Source organism: Mizuhopecten yessoensis, unplaced genomic scaffold, assembly GCF_002113885.1.
Source record: "Mizuhopecten yessoensis strain PY_sf001 unplaced genomic scaffold, ASM211388v2 scaffold8745, whole genome shotgun sequence".
NCBI lineage: Eukaryota > Metazoa > Mollusca > Bivalvia > Pectinida > Pectinidae > Mizuhopecten > Mizuhopecten yessoensis.
In genome coordinates, this window is record NW_018407700.1 from 659466 (window position 1) to 674719 (window position 15254).

The 15254-nt window shown below is 38.8% G+C and overlaps 1 protein-coding gene across 1 annotated transcript; it reads left to right on the plus strand.

The window, feature by feature from the left end:
* Window positions 1-2647: 2647 nt before the first annotated feature.
* LOC110456488 (biotin--protein ligase-like) lies at window positions 2648-14796 on the plus strand. Its single transcript, XM_021507273.1, has 4 exons — window positions 2648-2715; window positions 5030-5222; window positions 12037-12264; window positions 12755-14796. The coding sequence occupies exons 1-4, from the start codon at window positions 2683-2685 to the stop codon at window positions 13327-13329; spliced, it is 1029 nt and encodes a 342-aa protein (XP_021362948.1). The 5' UTR covers window positions 2648-2682; the 3' UTR covers window positions 13330-14796.
* Window positions 14797-15254: the final 458 nt, after the last annotated feature.

Consider the following 15254-nt stretch of genomic DNA (forward strand, 5'->3'; position numbering starts at 1 on the left):
CATGTGTGCTGCATACATAGAAGCCCTAACAACACAGAACAAAACAACGATCGCCTATTTGACCTCCTTCGGAAATTGTATTCTCTACATTATTCCCATTTACTAATTTTGGGAGACTTTAATTTTAATGAAATAAACTGGGAAGTCGGATCAACAATCACAAGGGAAAAACATTCAGCCACAAAATTTCTTGAAACACGAGAGAGGCGGTTTCATCTACCAACATGTTAAGCACCCAACTAGATACTACGAAGGACAAATTCCAAATAGTTTGGACATTATCTTTACGAATGAGGAAGAAATGATTGATGACATTAGCTATTTACCATCATTAGGAAGAAGTGACCATTTGACCTTACGTTTTGATATGTGTACTTATAACTCCACCACACCATTCCAGGAGGAAGTAGATCTAAAACGGTTTAACTTCGACAAAGGCAAATACATCCACTCTGATGCTGAGGATCTGAGTAACTGTAATGGAGTTTTGGAAGCTTGGGATAAACTTTTGCTGTCTTCTTGACTCAAGAAATAAGGAAATGTATACCAGTGAGGAAGATATCTCAACCAAGAAACCAGAACAGAACAAGAAGTGGTAATAAATGGAAAATTCTCAAAAGGTAAGCCAGTCACCACTAACTCAGGGTAGCGTTTAAGGACCAATTTTGGATATATGTCAATGACATGCCTGAAGTCATCGATTGTACCATCACACTGTTTGCGGACGACACAAAATTATATTCAAAAATCTCCAACAGCGAAGACCGTAAACTTCTTCAGGACAACATAGTCAACGTGTGTACGTGGACTGACGACTGGTTAATGAAATTAAACATCGACAAGTGTAAACACATGGACATTGTAAAATTCAGGGGAAGTAACCACATCTATAATTTACATTTTCCAGATAGTACAACTGAAATAGAGAAAGTAGAAAACGAGAAGGATCTTGGCGTCACCATAGACAGTAAATTGAGATTTTCAGACCATGTTAACGTAGCAGTTACAAAGGCTAACACAATCCTGGGTACTATCTTCCGTACTTTCACATATATGGACGCAGTCATGTTTACTCTATTGTACACATCACTCGTCAGACCACATTTAGAGTATGGAACACCTATATGGTCCCCAATCTTTATCAAAGACCAATTTCCCATTGAAAATGTGCAAAAATGGCTATAAAACGGTTCAAAGATATATCAAATCTACCATACGATGAAAGGCTACGAAAACTGGGACTGCCTACACTCGATTATAGATGGGAAAGAGCCGACCTCATCGAAATCTATATGATCCTAAATAATATCGACCATGTAGACAATGAACATAATTATATTTAAACCGGGACCAGGGGCCTCCAAAAAAGCTGTTCAAGAAACCGTTTCGCCTTGGAGTAAATAAAAATGTCTTCAGCAATAGAACAATAACAACATGGAACAGTCTACCGGAGGTGATTGCCACAGCAATGAACCTTAACAGCTTTATAACATTACTGAACAACCATAACATTACCAACAAGGGGTTGGGGGTCCTCTGATTGGGTCTCTGGACTTGTGATGTTTCCAATTTCCGGACCATAAACTTGTTCACAGTTGGTTGTGGTAATACTCCATGTTTAATGTTCAGCTTGAAAGTTGTAGACTCTAGTGCGCTTATGCATATGTGTTACAAGGTCTTTTTTACTCAATTTTTCAATTATATGAATTTACGCTGACTAGAAATTTAAAAAGAAATGAAGAAAATTAGGTGTAGGCACCTGCCTACTTGAGCCTAAGGCAGCTTCGCTACTGACAGAACATAAGTTATAAAGGTGCAGCCTCTCAGATCGTAGGAAAGGTGCACGCCTAAAGATGTTCTATAAAATTCATCAGGACACGGTGGCCCATATCCACGACTGACAGGATGCACCGAGCCAGAAGAATTCCTAGAAATTCCCACCAGGTCCAATACCAACAGCAATACTCGAAAACACGTGCACAAACTAGACAACAATCATTTTTCCTCGTACCATACTAGACTGGAACTAATTACCATCTGACATCGTTAATGCATCCACTTTCAACTCTTTCAAGGCACACCTATAAAATTGAAGATGCAGAGTAATTAGTTACTTCAACAGACTTTACATAATAATTTACCACTTCTCTTCTTTTTTCTCTTTTCCGAAAAAGCTTTGTAGGTGGGGGTTGCCCAATCACTGGCTTGTTCGGACGTCTCTCTCGGACTCTCCTCGAATTAAATTTTCCTTCTCTTAACTTCAAATTAAGTGGATAAATATTAATCATTATGTAATATATATAGTCTGCCATTTGCGCTGTAAACCCAATTTCGTGACAAAATCTTCAATTAGTTAAAGGTGGTCACTATTGGTAGAACTAGAACTATGATTTATATGCTACATCAAGTTGTATAATATGTTAGAATTATGAATATATAATGTGAAATATATAAGTTGTAGTGATGGCAATATTTACTATTTTCTTCGGTTAATGGTTTATAGCAATGTTAGTATCAAATGTTAGTAAAACAATTTGTCATCCACATACATTTCTACGTATAACCCTATGGTAAAGATCGGGTCCCATTTAATCGAGATCGTTCCGTGATCCGCCTAATTTTTATTAACTTCCGTTAAATGTTTACTTTCGTTTTGTCTCGGCGCCAAACCGGAAGGTCTGCATGTGGAACACGCATATTTCCAAGTTGTTTCATGTATGTATTCCAAATTGATTATTAATTCTAACGTTTGAGAATATAAAATCATAATACATAAAAGCGACAACCACAAATCCGATCATGCGCGTTTTATATAGCACGATAGGGGTTCATTACAAATGTGACAAATGTCTGAAATACACATATATGCTATACTGATATGATATGATACAGTATAGCATATGTGTATTTCAGACATTTGTAACGAACTCATGTGATCTAACCACAAGTACTACCATCATCTATCAATACACCTTTAATACAATCTTATATAGGTGTATTGACAGACAAGGCTCTCTAACAGCACGCTCGGTTTCCTTCACGCAACCTACGTATCAGCAATGAAGAGGTAATGGGTAAGGCTTATAAAACACTTGTACGACCAAACCTGGAGTACTGTTCCACAGTCTGGAACCTGTACACCAAGGACCAGACACACAGGCTGGAGATGGTTCAGAGGAGAGCTGCCAGATATGTTACCACTGATCGCACAACACCAGCAGTGCCTCCTCCATGCTTGACAACTGGGATGGGAAACCCTAGAATCTCGTGGGACCAAAGCCCATGCCAGCTGACAATAATATTCAAGATCGCCAACGACCTTGTGGACATACCCGAGTCAGCCAGTACCTCACCCCAACCCAGGGACATACAAGATCCTCCCACTCAAGGAAATTCCGCCAGCCTTCTACATCCACATCATACTACAGAAACTCATTCTTTCCATGAACAGCTACATTATAGAACAGCCTATGCGCCGGCGTAGCAGACGCCCCCCTGACTTGGTACCCTTCAAGCAGGGGCTATCAACACTCGTATTCTAGTTCGTAGGGGTCCAGCAACAAGTAGCTCCTAGTGATTTGCATTGCTGTGCTGGCCACAGCCACCGTAACCAGAGAGGACTGGGTTGAAAAGGTGAAAACTTAGCCGGACACACTTTATTTCTACTTTCAGTTTCTACCTTATAACTACCAAACCTCTTCCTACTATCTATTCTTTCAAAATCTCTTCTTGAACTTGTTTCACCGTCTTGTGATAGTCAAGTGTGACTGCTTCGAGGTACAATGTAGATGCAGATGTAGATAGCGACTGAGTGATGTGTGGGTCAATCAAAATGACTTATGACAGCACCCCTACACATGAGGGCGCAAAAAAAAAGAATATATGGCTTGCATATTAAATGATCGTTTATTTGAAAGTTTGAAAAACACTTAAGGATTGTCCTCATCATTTTGATGGTGTATACGCGTAGTATAGGTTCAAACTACCATATACGCTGTCAAAATGAAGGTCAATCCTTGAATAATTACATTAGCAGTATGATTAATCAAATCACGGACCAAGATAGCACAGACTTGTTAACAGCATCTAATCTATTTGTGTGATTAAATACTGTAAATTGAAAGTTCACATAATTGAACGCTCTGCAATAACAATGTGCTGCCTATGTATAGGATCCTAGGTAGTCCGAGTTTCCTCTGGCCCTGACACTAGACTTAGACATTTGACAGATAGGTGTTTGGTGTACCACACCAGACATCTAGCAAAATGTCTAAGTCAATCTGGTGTCAGGGCCAGAGGAAACTCTGGCTAGATCATCAGTATCTTTGAAAAAAGGGGAAGATATATTTTTACACATAATACACAGTGTATTGTGTGTATAGTAGACGCCCCCCTTTGTCGAGGCAAATACCTGTGCTTGGATTAGAAAGAACAGTTGCATTGCTCAGAAATCAGGTATATATTTAGTAATACAATCCAGATGACCATTTCAATGCTTAGGAATAGCATCATTGTTGTCAACTTAATGGCTGAACATATTCCAGATACTTGTCCAGACTAAAATTCTCATTCATATATAACACATCAGTAATATGTTGTGCTGACAAATAATCTTGCGTTTGGTAAATTATGGGCTGTCTATAATAATTGTGATGGTGCTGGGGTTTTGAAGAAATAAATGATTTTAGTTCAGTAGTATCGATCCTGAGGAACGGCCATATTTAGGGTTTGTGGAGTGGTATTTGAATTAGAAATACACAGTGTTTCCAAACAAATGCACCACTGCCATAGCAAAACACTGCAGCAATTTCTGGAAACTGTTCAAAGTTTCATCTGACCATGTTGATCAACTGACGCTATTATGAAAGAAAGCAGCTTATTATCAAACCCTCCAGTGGACATTTATACAACAACATCCCCACCTGCCTTAAATTAACTTATATGAAATGATCAAGAATGATTCCCATTTGTCATATTTTGATATTTGTACATGAACATGAATGTTACAGAATGTATTTTTTCTTTCCAGGCTCTTTGTTTGAAGGGAACAACAGTGACATTTTTTAAGATGTCTTCCTCTCGATCTCTCAGCAATGTGTTAATATACAAAGGAGAGGGAGCTAAAGAGGAAAATGTGGAACAACTCTTTAAACAAATATCCAGATATGTATCGCCAAATAAATACAACATCAAGACTATTTCACCTAAAGAAACCAAACAAGGTAAATTTATTTAACAGAGTGAGGGATCATTTGAAAGTCTGTCAATATAGCACTACCAATGACCCCACCCCAGCAAAGACAGGAAATATTATGTATTCATGTTTAGGCGGATAGGTGGATTGGGGCATTGTGTCCACTCGATATCTCAAGTAACTTTCAACAGATTAATTTCAATCTTCATATGAAGGTTGATTACCTCAAAAGTTCCATAACCACCATTATCTGACTGTAATTTACTGAGTAATGCCCTTTTATTTGATTGCCAAAATGATGTACGCTCAAACCCGGAAGTAATTTTCAACAGATTAACCAGGAAAGCTCAAAAGAGTTCTGGTAGCAGTGTACAGTGGCGTACGGTGGCCATGGGGGATATTTGTGTACAATGAATAACACCTGTAATATATATATCAAATAAAAAAAATAAAAAAATCAGCACTAAAATTGGCAAATACATGATGAAGTAGACTATGTGGGCTTCCATTATTTTTCTCAAAAAAAAATTGAATTCACTTTGAGACTTCAGTTTTGGGCATTACAAATCTGTGTATACACAATAAAAGCTAGCTGTTCATGTCGTCTATACATGTGTAAATATTGTGAAAAATCCACTGTAATACCCTATGCTAAAACGTGAGTATTTTTTTGGTACGGTGTAGACGATATTTAATTTAAGACAGGTTTAAAAAAAAAAACTACTTGCAGGGGTCAAACTTTTGGTTACAAATCATGTTTTTTTTTGCATTTTTTGGTGTTTTTTCTATGTGGTAACCATGGTTTTCACAAGTCCCAAATCTGAGGAAAACATTTTTTGAAAAAAAAATCAGTCTTCTAAACAAAATGCATTTAAAATGTAGTTCATAAATTTATATATATATGTAGGTGTGTTGTGCAGGTTGAATCCACTATCCGTGTTTATCTGAGACATGCCCTTTATTTTTAGGATCAGACCATTTCTACTGTACTCTGCTACCTCTATATCCACCATTATCTGGCCGTAATTTACGGAGTTATGACCTTTATTAAATTGCTGAAACAGTACCTGCTCTAAACCTCAAGTTATTTTCAACAGATTAACTTCAAACTTCATAAGCTTGGACAACCACTATCTGATCATAATTAGTGGAGTGATAACCCCTAAATTAGTTGAGTGAGTGTTAAATCACTATTATCTGACCATAACAAATTTAGTTAATCTTCCCCTTGGTTTCTTAAAGCAAAACATTTACTGCATGCATTCCATGAGATTTATTGCATGCATTGATCTACCAGGTATGTTGAATTATTTCTCCTTGAACATCAATTATACTCATAAATATTTCATATATTATATCGATACAAACAACTGCTCATTCAACAAATGACAGGTGTATTATGTACTGCGCCATGGCAACCTTGTTCATATCTGAAAAAAAACACTGTTTAAGATGTTAAGAAATACCATGCCTCACCTGATACAAAAACCACATCCAATACCTATGTTAGCCACACCTAATACAAACAATAGTTATAGCTTAGCAGTACTGATGCATTCTAGGATTTATGTTTAAACCACATGTAAATCAAGATTATATATTAGCCATAGCAGATATATTAAGCCAGGATTTTGCTAGCCACACCAAATACAAACCAAGTTTCTAGTTTAGCCACACCCCATGTAAAGCAAGATGCTATGTTGGCCACACCCCATGTAAAGTAAGATCCTATGTTAGTCACACCCCATGTAAAGCAAGATTTCATGTTGGCCACACCCCATGTAAAGCAAGATTTCATGTTGGCCAAACCCCATGTGAAGCAAAATTTCATGTTAGCCACACCCCATGTAAAGCAAGATTTCATGTTAGCCATCCCCCCTTGTAAAGCAAGATTTCATGTAAGCCACACCCAATGTAAAGCAAGATCCTATGTTAGCCACAACCCATGTAAAGCAAGATCCTATGTTAGCCACACCCAATGTAAAGCAAGATCCTATGTTAGCCACACCCCTTCCAAAGCAAGATTTCATATTAGCCACACCCAATGTAAAGCAAGATCTTATGTAAGCCACAATCTTTGTAAAGCAAGATTTCATGTTAGCCACACCCCTTGTAAAGCAAGATCCTATGTTAGCCACACCACATGTAAAGCAAGATTTCATGTTAGCCACACCCCATGTAAAGCAAGATTCTATGTTAGCCACACCCCATGTAAAGCAAGATTTCATGTTAGCCACACCCAATGTAAAGCAATATCCTATGTTAGCCACACCCAATGTAAAGCAATATCCTATGTTATCCACCCTCCCTTGTAAAGCAAGATTTCATGTTAGCCATCTCCCCCCCCCCCTTGTAAAGCAAGATCCTATGTTAGCCACACCCCATGTAAAGCAAGATGTCATGATAGCCACACCCCTTGTAAAGGAAGATTTCATGTTAGCCACACCCCATGTAAAGCAAGATTTCATGATAGCCACACCCCTTGTAAAGCAAGATCCTATGTTAGCCACACCCAATGTAAAGCAATATCCTATGTTAGCCACACCCAATGTAAAGCAATATCCTATGTTAGCCACACCCAATGTAAAGCAATATCCTATGTTATCCACCCTCCCTTGTAAAGCAAGATTTCATGTTAGCCATCTCCCCCCCCCCCTTGTAAAGCAAGATCCTATGTTAGCCACACCCCTTCCAAAGCAAGATTTCATATTAGCCACACCCAATGTAAAGCAAGATCTTATGTAAGCCACAATCTTTGTAAAGCAAGATTTCATGTTAGCCACACCCCATGTAAAGCAAGATTCTATGTTAGCCACACCCCATGTAAAGCAAGATTCTATGTTAGCCACACCCCATGTAAAGCAAGATTCTATGTTAGCCACACCCCATGTAAAGCAAGATTTCATGTTGGCCACCCCCCATGTGAAGCAAGATTTCATGTAAGCCACACCCCATGTAAAGCAACATTTCATGTTAGCCACACCCCTTGTAAAGCAAGATCCTATGTTAGCCAGACCCTTGTAAAACAAGATTTCATGTTAGCCACACCTCTTGTAAAGCAAGATTTCATGTTAGCCTACCCTACCCCCCTTGTTAAGCAAGATTACATGTTAGCCACCACCACCACCCTTGTAAAGCAAGATTTCATGTTAGCCACACCCGTTGTAAAGCAATATTTCTTGTTAGGCACACACCCCTTGTAAAGCAAGATCCTATGTTAGCCACACCACATGAAAAGCAAGATCCTATGTAAGCCACACCCCATGTAAAGCAAGATTTCATGTTAGCCATCTCCCCCCCCCCCTTGTAAAGCAAGATCCTATGTTAGCCACACCACATGTAAAGCAAGATTTCATGTTAGCCACACCCGTTGTAAAGCAATATTTCTTGTTAGGCACACACCCCTTGTAAAGCAAGATCCTATGTTAGCCACACCACATGAAAAGCAAGATCCTATGTAAGCCACACCCCATGTAAAGCAAGATTTCATGTTGGCCACTTCCCATGTGAAGCAAAATTTCATGTTAGCCACACCCCATGTAAAGCAAGATTTCATGTTAGCCACACCCAATGTAAAGCAATATCCTATGTTATCCACCCTCCCTTGTAAAGCAAGATTTCATGTTAGCCATCTCCCCCCCCCCCTTGTAAAGCAAGATCCTATGTTAGCCACTCCACATGTAAAGCAAGATTTCATGTTAGCCACACCCAATGTAAAGCAATATCCTATGTTAGCCACACCCCATGTAAAGCAAGATTTCATGTTGGCCACAACCCATGTGAAGCAACATTTCATGTTAGCCACACCCCATGTAAAGCAAGATTTCATGTTAGCCACACCCGTTGTAAAGCAATATTTCTTGTTAGCCACACACCCCTTGTAAAGCAAGATCCTATGTTAGCCAGACCCTTGTAAAACAAGATTTCATGTTAGCCACACCTCTTGTAAAGCAAGATTTCATGTTAGCCACACCCAATGTAAAGCAAGATCCTGTGTTAGCCACACCCCATGTAAAGCAAGATCCCATGTTAGCCACACCCCATGTAAAGCAATATCCTATGTTAGCCAGACCCCTTAACTTGTAAAGCAAGATTTCATGTTAGCCACCCTCCCTTGTAAAGCAAGATTTCATATTAGCCACACCCAATGTAAAGCAAGATCCTGTGTTAGCCACACCCCATGTAAAGCAAGATGTAATGATAGCCACACCGCTTGTAAAGGAAGATTTCATGTTAGCCACAGCCCATGTAGAGCAAGATCCTATGTTAGCCACACCCCATGTAAAGCAAGATGTAATGATAGCCACACCCCTTGTAAAGGAAGATTTCATGTTAGCCACAGCCCATGTAGAGCAAGATCCTATGTTAGCCACACCCCATGTAAAGCAATATCCTATGTTAGCCAGACCCCTTAACTTGTAAAGCAAGATTTCATGTTAGCCACCCTCCCTTGTAAAGCAAGATTTCATGTTAGCCATCTCCCCCCCCCCCCTTGTAAAGCAAGATCCTATGTTAGCCACACCCCATGTAAAGCAAGATGCCATGATAGCCACACCCCTTGTAAAGGAAGATTTCATGTTAGCCACACCCCATGTAAAGCAAGATCCTATATTAGTCACACCCCATGTAAAGCAATATCCTATGTTAGCCAGACCCCTTAACTTGTAAAGCAAGATTTCATGTTAGCCACCCTCCCTTATAAAGCAAGATTTCATTTTAGCCACTACCCTCGTAAAGCAAGATTTCATGTTAGCCACACCCCATGTAAAGCAAGATGTCATGATAGCCACACCCCGTGTAAAGGAAGATTTCATGTTAGCCACACCCCTTGTAAAGGAAAATTTCATGTTAGCCACACCCCATGGAAAGCAAGATCCTATGTTAGTCACACCCCATGTAAAGCAATATCCCATGTTAGCCACACCCCTTGTAAAGCAAGATCCTATTTTAGCCACTCCACATGTAAAGCAAGATTTCATGTTGGCCACACCCCATGTGAAGCAAGATTTCATGTTAGCCTCCCTCCCTTATAAAGCAAGATTTCATTTTAGCCACTACCCTATATTAGTCACACCCCATGTAAAGCAATAACCTATGTTAGCCAGACCCCTTAACCTGTAAAGCAAGATTTCATGTTGGCCACACCCCATGTGAAGCAAGATTTCATGTTAGCCTACCCTACCCCCCTTGTTAAGCAAGATTACATGTTAGCCACCACCACCACCCTTGTAAAGCAAGATTTCATGTTGGCCACACCCCATGTGAAGCAAGATTTCATGTTAGCCACCCTCCCTTGTAAAGCAAGATCCTATTTTAGCCACTCCACATGTAAAGCAAGATTTCATGTTGGCCACACCCCATGTGAAGCAAGATTTCATGTTAGCCCCCCCTCACCCCCTTGTAAAGCAAGATTTCATGTTAGCCACCCTCCCTTGTAAAGCAAGATCCTATGTTAGCCACACCACATGTAAAGCAAGATCCTATGTTAGCCAGACCCCTTGTAAAACAAGATTTCATGTTAGCCCCCCCCCTTGTAAAACAAGATTTCATGTTAGCCCCCCCTCACCCCCTTGTAAAGCAAGATTTCAGGTTAGCTACATTGAAACAAGATCCTTTGATAGCCATATACGGTACAAACTAAGATAATATTTTTCTCAGGAGAAACTTTCTTGAAGGAGAAATCAGGATAGAAATATTTTTCCATATGGTCTTACCTGTTCTCATGAGAATGTCATGGTATTTGGTTAAAAAATTCTGCAAGAGAAGATTCTAGGCAATGATAATATATTAAAGTATACATATTAATAGAGCATAAAATAAGATATACTGTGAAGTTTCATCCTAGTAAATCACACCTTGGTCACAGGTGTTTGCCATCAATATGAGTTGCAAAACTAAAATGAAAAAAATGTGTTAGTCCTATACATAATGACATGGTGTTTTCGTGTTAGTCCTATATACATAATCATAAGGTGTTTTAGTCCTTTACAGTCATATTACATATTAACAAGGTGTTTGCGTCCTATACAGTCCTATATACATAATCACAAGGTGTTCTAGTCCTATACAGTCCTATATACATAATCACAAGGTGTTCTAGTCCTATACAGTCCTATATACATAATCACAAGGTGTTCTAGTCCTTTACAGTCGTATTACATAACCACAAGGTGTTTGCGTCCTATACGGTCCTATATACATAATCACAAGGTGTTTTAGTCCTATACTATGAGTCCTATATATACATAATCACAAGGTGTTCTAGTCCTATACAGTCCTATATATACATAATCACAAGGTGTTCTAGTCCTATACAGTCCTATATACATAATCACAAGGTGTTCTAGTCCTATACAGTCCTATATACATAATCACAAGGTGTTTTAGTCCTATACAGTCCTATATATACATAATCACAAGGTGTTTTAGTCCTATACAGTCCTATATATACATAATCACAATGTAACCAATACATTTATCAACATTTTGGAACAAAGTAATTAACTTGCTGTTTTCTTGGCAGTCACAACTTTAACAAACAATGCATTGACATTTCCAATAACATTGACTTTAAATATATTCATCAGCGCTACTTTCATGCCATTGTGTGGATGTTTTGTTGTTGTGCTAAACGGTGTGTTGGATGGCACTTTGATCATATGTCAATTTCTTGAGTTGATGGCCATTACAACATGTGAAAAAAATGGCCACAAATGCAATATTTTGACAATCATATCCTATGTTATTTTCATTCGTTACAATAATTCTAAAATGTCTATATCTGGTTTAGTGCCATTTTAGCAGTATATATACAAATTACATTATTTGTTTAAAAATTTCAGGAGCTTGGAGGTCGTCAACAGCTCTGTACGTGATAGGAGGAGGTTATGATCTGGGTTTCATCACGGCTCTTGGCGACGAGGGCACAATAAAGATCCGCGACTATGTACGCACAGGTGGCAGGTACCTGGGTATATGTGCCGGGGCCTACTTCGCGTGTGATCGTATAGAGTTTGACAAGGGTGGACCTCAGCAGGTGTGTGGAGACAGAATCCTGAAATTTTTCCCAGGTAAGGTACACCCTACATCTAAGTGTATGACTTGTTATAGATCTCATTATTGTTGGCAACAACTCCAGGATCAGACAAGTGTTTTGTTAGTGTCACTGTCCCCTTCTGTATCCTAGCAACATGTGTTGTAAATATTTAAGGAAAGTTTCTATTTTGTTCAGGTTATCATAAGGTGATGAATTGAATCCAGTTGAGCATGTGTAAATTGAATAGATAGAGAAGAACAACAATTATTGAGTAAATATCTGTGTAGACTGTCAATATTTATTTACTCCAATGGTATGCAATGAATACACACATCTCCTATATTTTGCCTAATACCTCATATAAAATCTCCTAATGTGATGTCAGAATTGTTTCGTCAGTGATACATGATCTACAATATCAAGGTTAGATAAGTTGTATATATATTGCAGGTGTGTGTGTTGGCCCTGTTCATGTCCCCTACAACTACAATATCAAGGTTAGATAAGTTGTATATATATTGCAGGTGTGTGTGTTGGCCCTGTTCATGGCCCCTACAACTACAACATCAAGGTCAGTGCCAGAGCAGTGCCCCTCCAGTTCACAGACCCACATTGGAACCCCAAACAGAGCATCTCCTTGAAAGGCTACTTCAATGGAGGTGGAATGTTTTTGCCACAAGATTTGTTTAACAAATGTTCAATTACCAGAGACCCGGAGAGCTACGACCAAGACCTTAGTGATGATGTGGATGACAAAATTCGTCAAGAAATCAAGGACAGGCATGTGTTGGGTGTGAATGCTGAAACAGGAAATAAACAGGTTAAAAACTTAAATGACCAACAAACTGGAACTATAAAGGACATTCTTTGTCACTTTTCTGAGGTCAAAGGTAAACCGTTAGCTGCCATAACATGTAAGGTTGGTGAGGGATTGGCGGTGTTGTCAGCCGTACACCTAGAGATGGACAGCCCGAGCCTTAACAAACAGGACAAGTTCTTACAACCAATCATTACTCAGCTGTCACCCTATGATGGGGAACAGGAGAGGTGCTTTGGTTCTCTGTTACATCATGCTGGATTGGACATTTTGTCATCTTAATTGTTCAAAACAATTTTCAGCAGTTGAGTTTTAGGAAAATATTTTGTTTTCAACATACTTTTACACACTTGAAATCATATATAAGATTTTATTTGTACTGTTGAGTTATTGATATACGTAATTGTTGAAGCATTAATATTAAGTTTAATGCATGAAATGTACATTGATTAATGATTATTTTGTAATGTAGACAAACTGCAATTTGTTTAGCATTACACTGCATTCTAATTGAAGTTATAGGTCTGCAATTCTGAGAAGTTCATAATTATAGGGCTATAAGTTTACATAGAACACAGTTTGATATGTATCTATTTCTATAAGCTCACCTGGCACAAACTGTCTGAACTTATAATACAATGGTGCTGCATCTGTTGGCTGTCAATCTGGCTCCATTTTGTTTCCTTACATGGCTTCTTCTGAATAACTAAGTGTGATGCTATAGGGCTAGTAACACAATGGGATGAAGGGATTTGAAGTTTCTTCAGATGAATGACCTTGACCTTCTTACAAGGGCATAGGGCTTATGTATGATAAAAAATACATAAACAAGTTTCTCTTAAAAGCAAAAAGTTAAAGCCTAAATTAATTATGTTTTCCTTGTGGCATGCTAAGATGAAGAGATATCAGGTTTGTGCAAATGAATGACCTCCACCACTTTCAAGGTCACTTGGGTCAAATAGGTTAAACAGAAGCCTTGAGTCATACATGTGACATGAAATTTCGTTCAGCTGAAAGACCTGGACATATTTTCAAGGCGATATGTATCAAATATACCTTGTGAATAACTTACGAGGTTTAGTCTTTAGGGTCATATTTGTAATGTCTAGTATTTATCTTGCTGGGATAAAACAATCTGAATAAAAAAAATGAATTTTATTCAGTAAAATGACCTTGTCCCATTTTGAAGATTACGGGAGCAAAACAATCTTCCAATAAAGACCATTAAGGTGTGGAGTAGCAATGTAAGCCAGTAGTGGTAGGTAAGGTGTGGAGTAGCAATCTAAGCCAGTAGTGGTAGGTAAGGTGTGGAGTAGCAATGTTAGCCAGTAGTGGTAAGTAAGGTGTGGAGTAGCAATGTAAGCCAGTAGCGGTAGGTAAGGTGTGGAGTAGCAATGTAAGACAGTAGTGGTAGGTAAGGTGTGGAGTAGCAATGTTAGCCAGTAGTGGTAAGTAAGGTGTGGAGTAGCAATGTAAGCCAGTAGCGGTAGGTAAGGTGTGGAGTAGCAATGTAAGACAGTAGTGGTAGGTAAGGTGTGGAGTAGCAATGTCAGCCAGTAGTGGTAGGTAAGGTGTGGAGTAGCAATGTAAGCCAGTAGTGGTAGGTAAGGTGTGGAGTAGCAATGTAAGCCAGTAGTGGTAGGCTATCCAGCTATCACGTTTGTTACAATGAATTTGACATTGGCCCACTTTAAAGGTAACTGATGCGAGACATGTTTGCCAATAGCATTGAATAAAACGTGAGCAATACAGGCCCTTGTTTGTTTTTAATCACATTTTATATAATTGTATTCTTTTCCATTAAGAAATGTGCAGATTTGAGAGAAACAATAGACCTGCTGTATGGGGATTTTCTGGTCCTCTGGTTAGGGGACTATGGAGAAACCATAGATTTATTTGTGTTGTCTCTATTGCAACACTTCTGGGATCTTCCTCTTTTTCTCTCCCAGCCACACCTTTGTTAGCTGTTTCTCCCATATCACTTCTGGTAAGCACATTGTCAGAATAATATGGCCGGATGGAGTGTCATTGTCATGCTTTGGTGTCCAGATTTTGATATTTTAAAGTAGTCAAATTATCTTCATATAATCATAGCCGGTACGAGGATGCAAAACCCTGGATAAACAGAAGTCCTTTCACAGTGACATAACAGAAACTGAACTTGATATTGGAGGTTTCCAAATGTCTAAGCAATTTCAAAATGAGAA

Excerpts from the sequence above, each read along its gene's own strand:
- LOC110456488 (XM_021507273.1), top strand. The coding sequence starts at position 2,683 with ATGTGGAACACGCATATTTCCAAGTTGTTTCAT. Across the intron at positions 2,716-5,029 it reads ATATTTCCAAGTTGTTTCAT|GCTCTTTGTTTGAAGGGAAC; the intron begins GTATGTATTCCA and ends TTTTCTTTCCAG. Across the intron at positions 12,265-12,754 it reads AATCCTGAAATTTTTCCCAG|GTGTGTGTGTTGGCCCTGTT; the intron begins GTAAGGTACACC and ends TATATATTGCAG.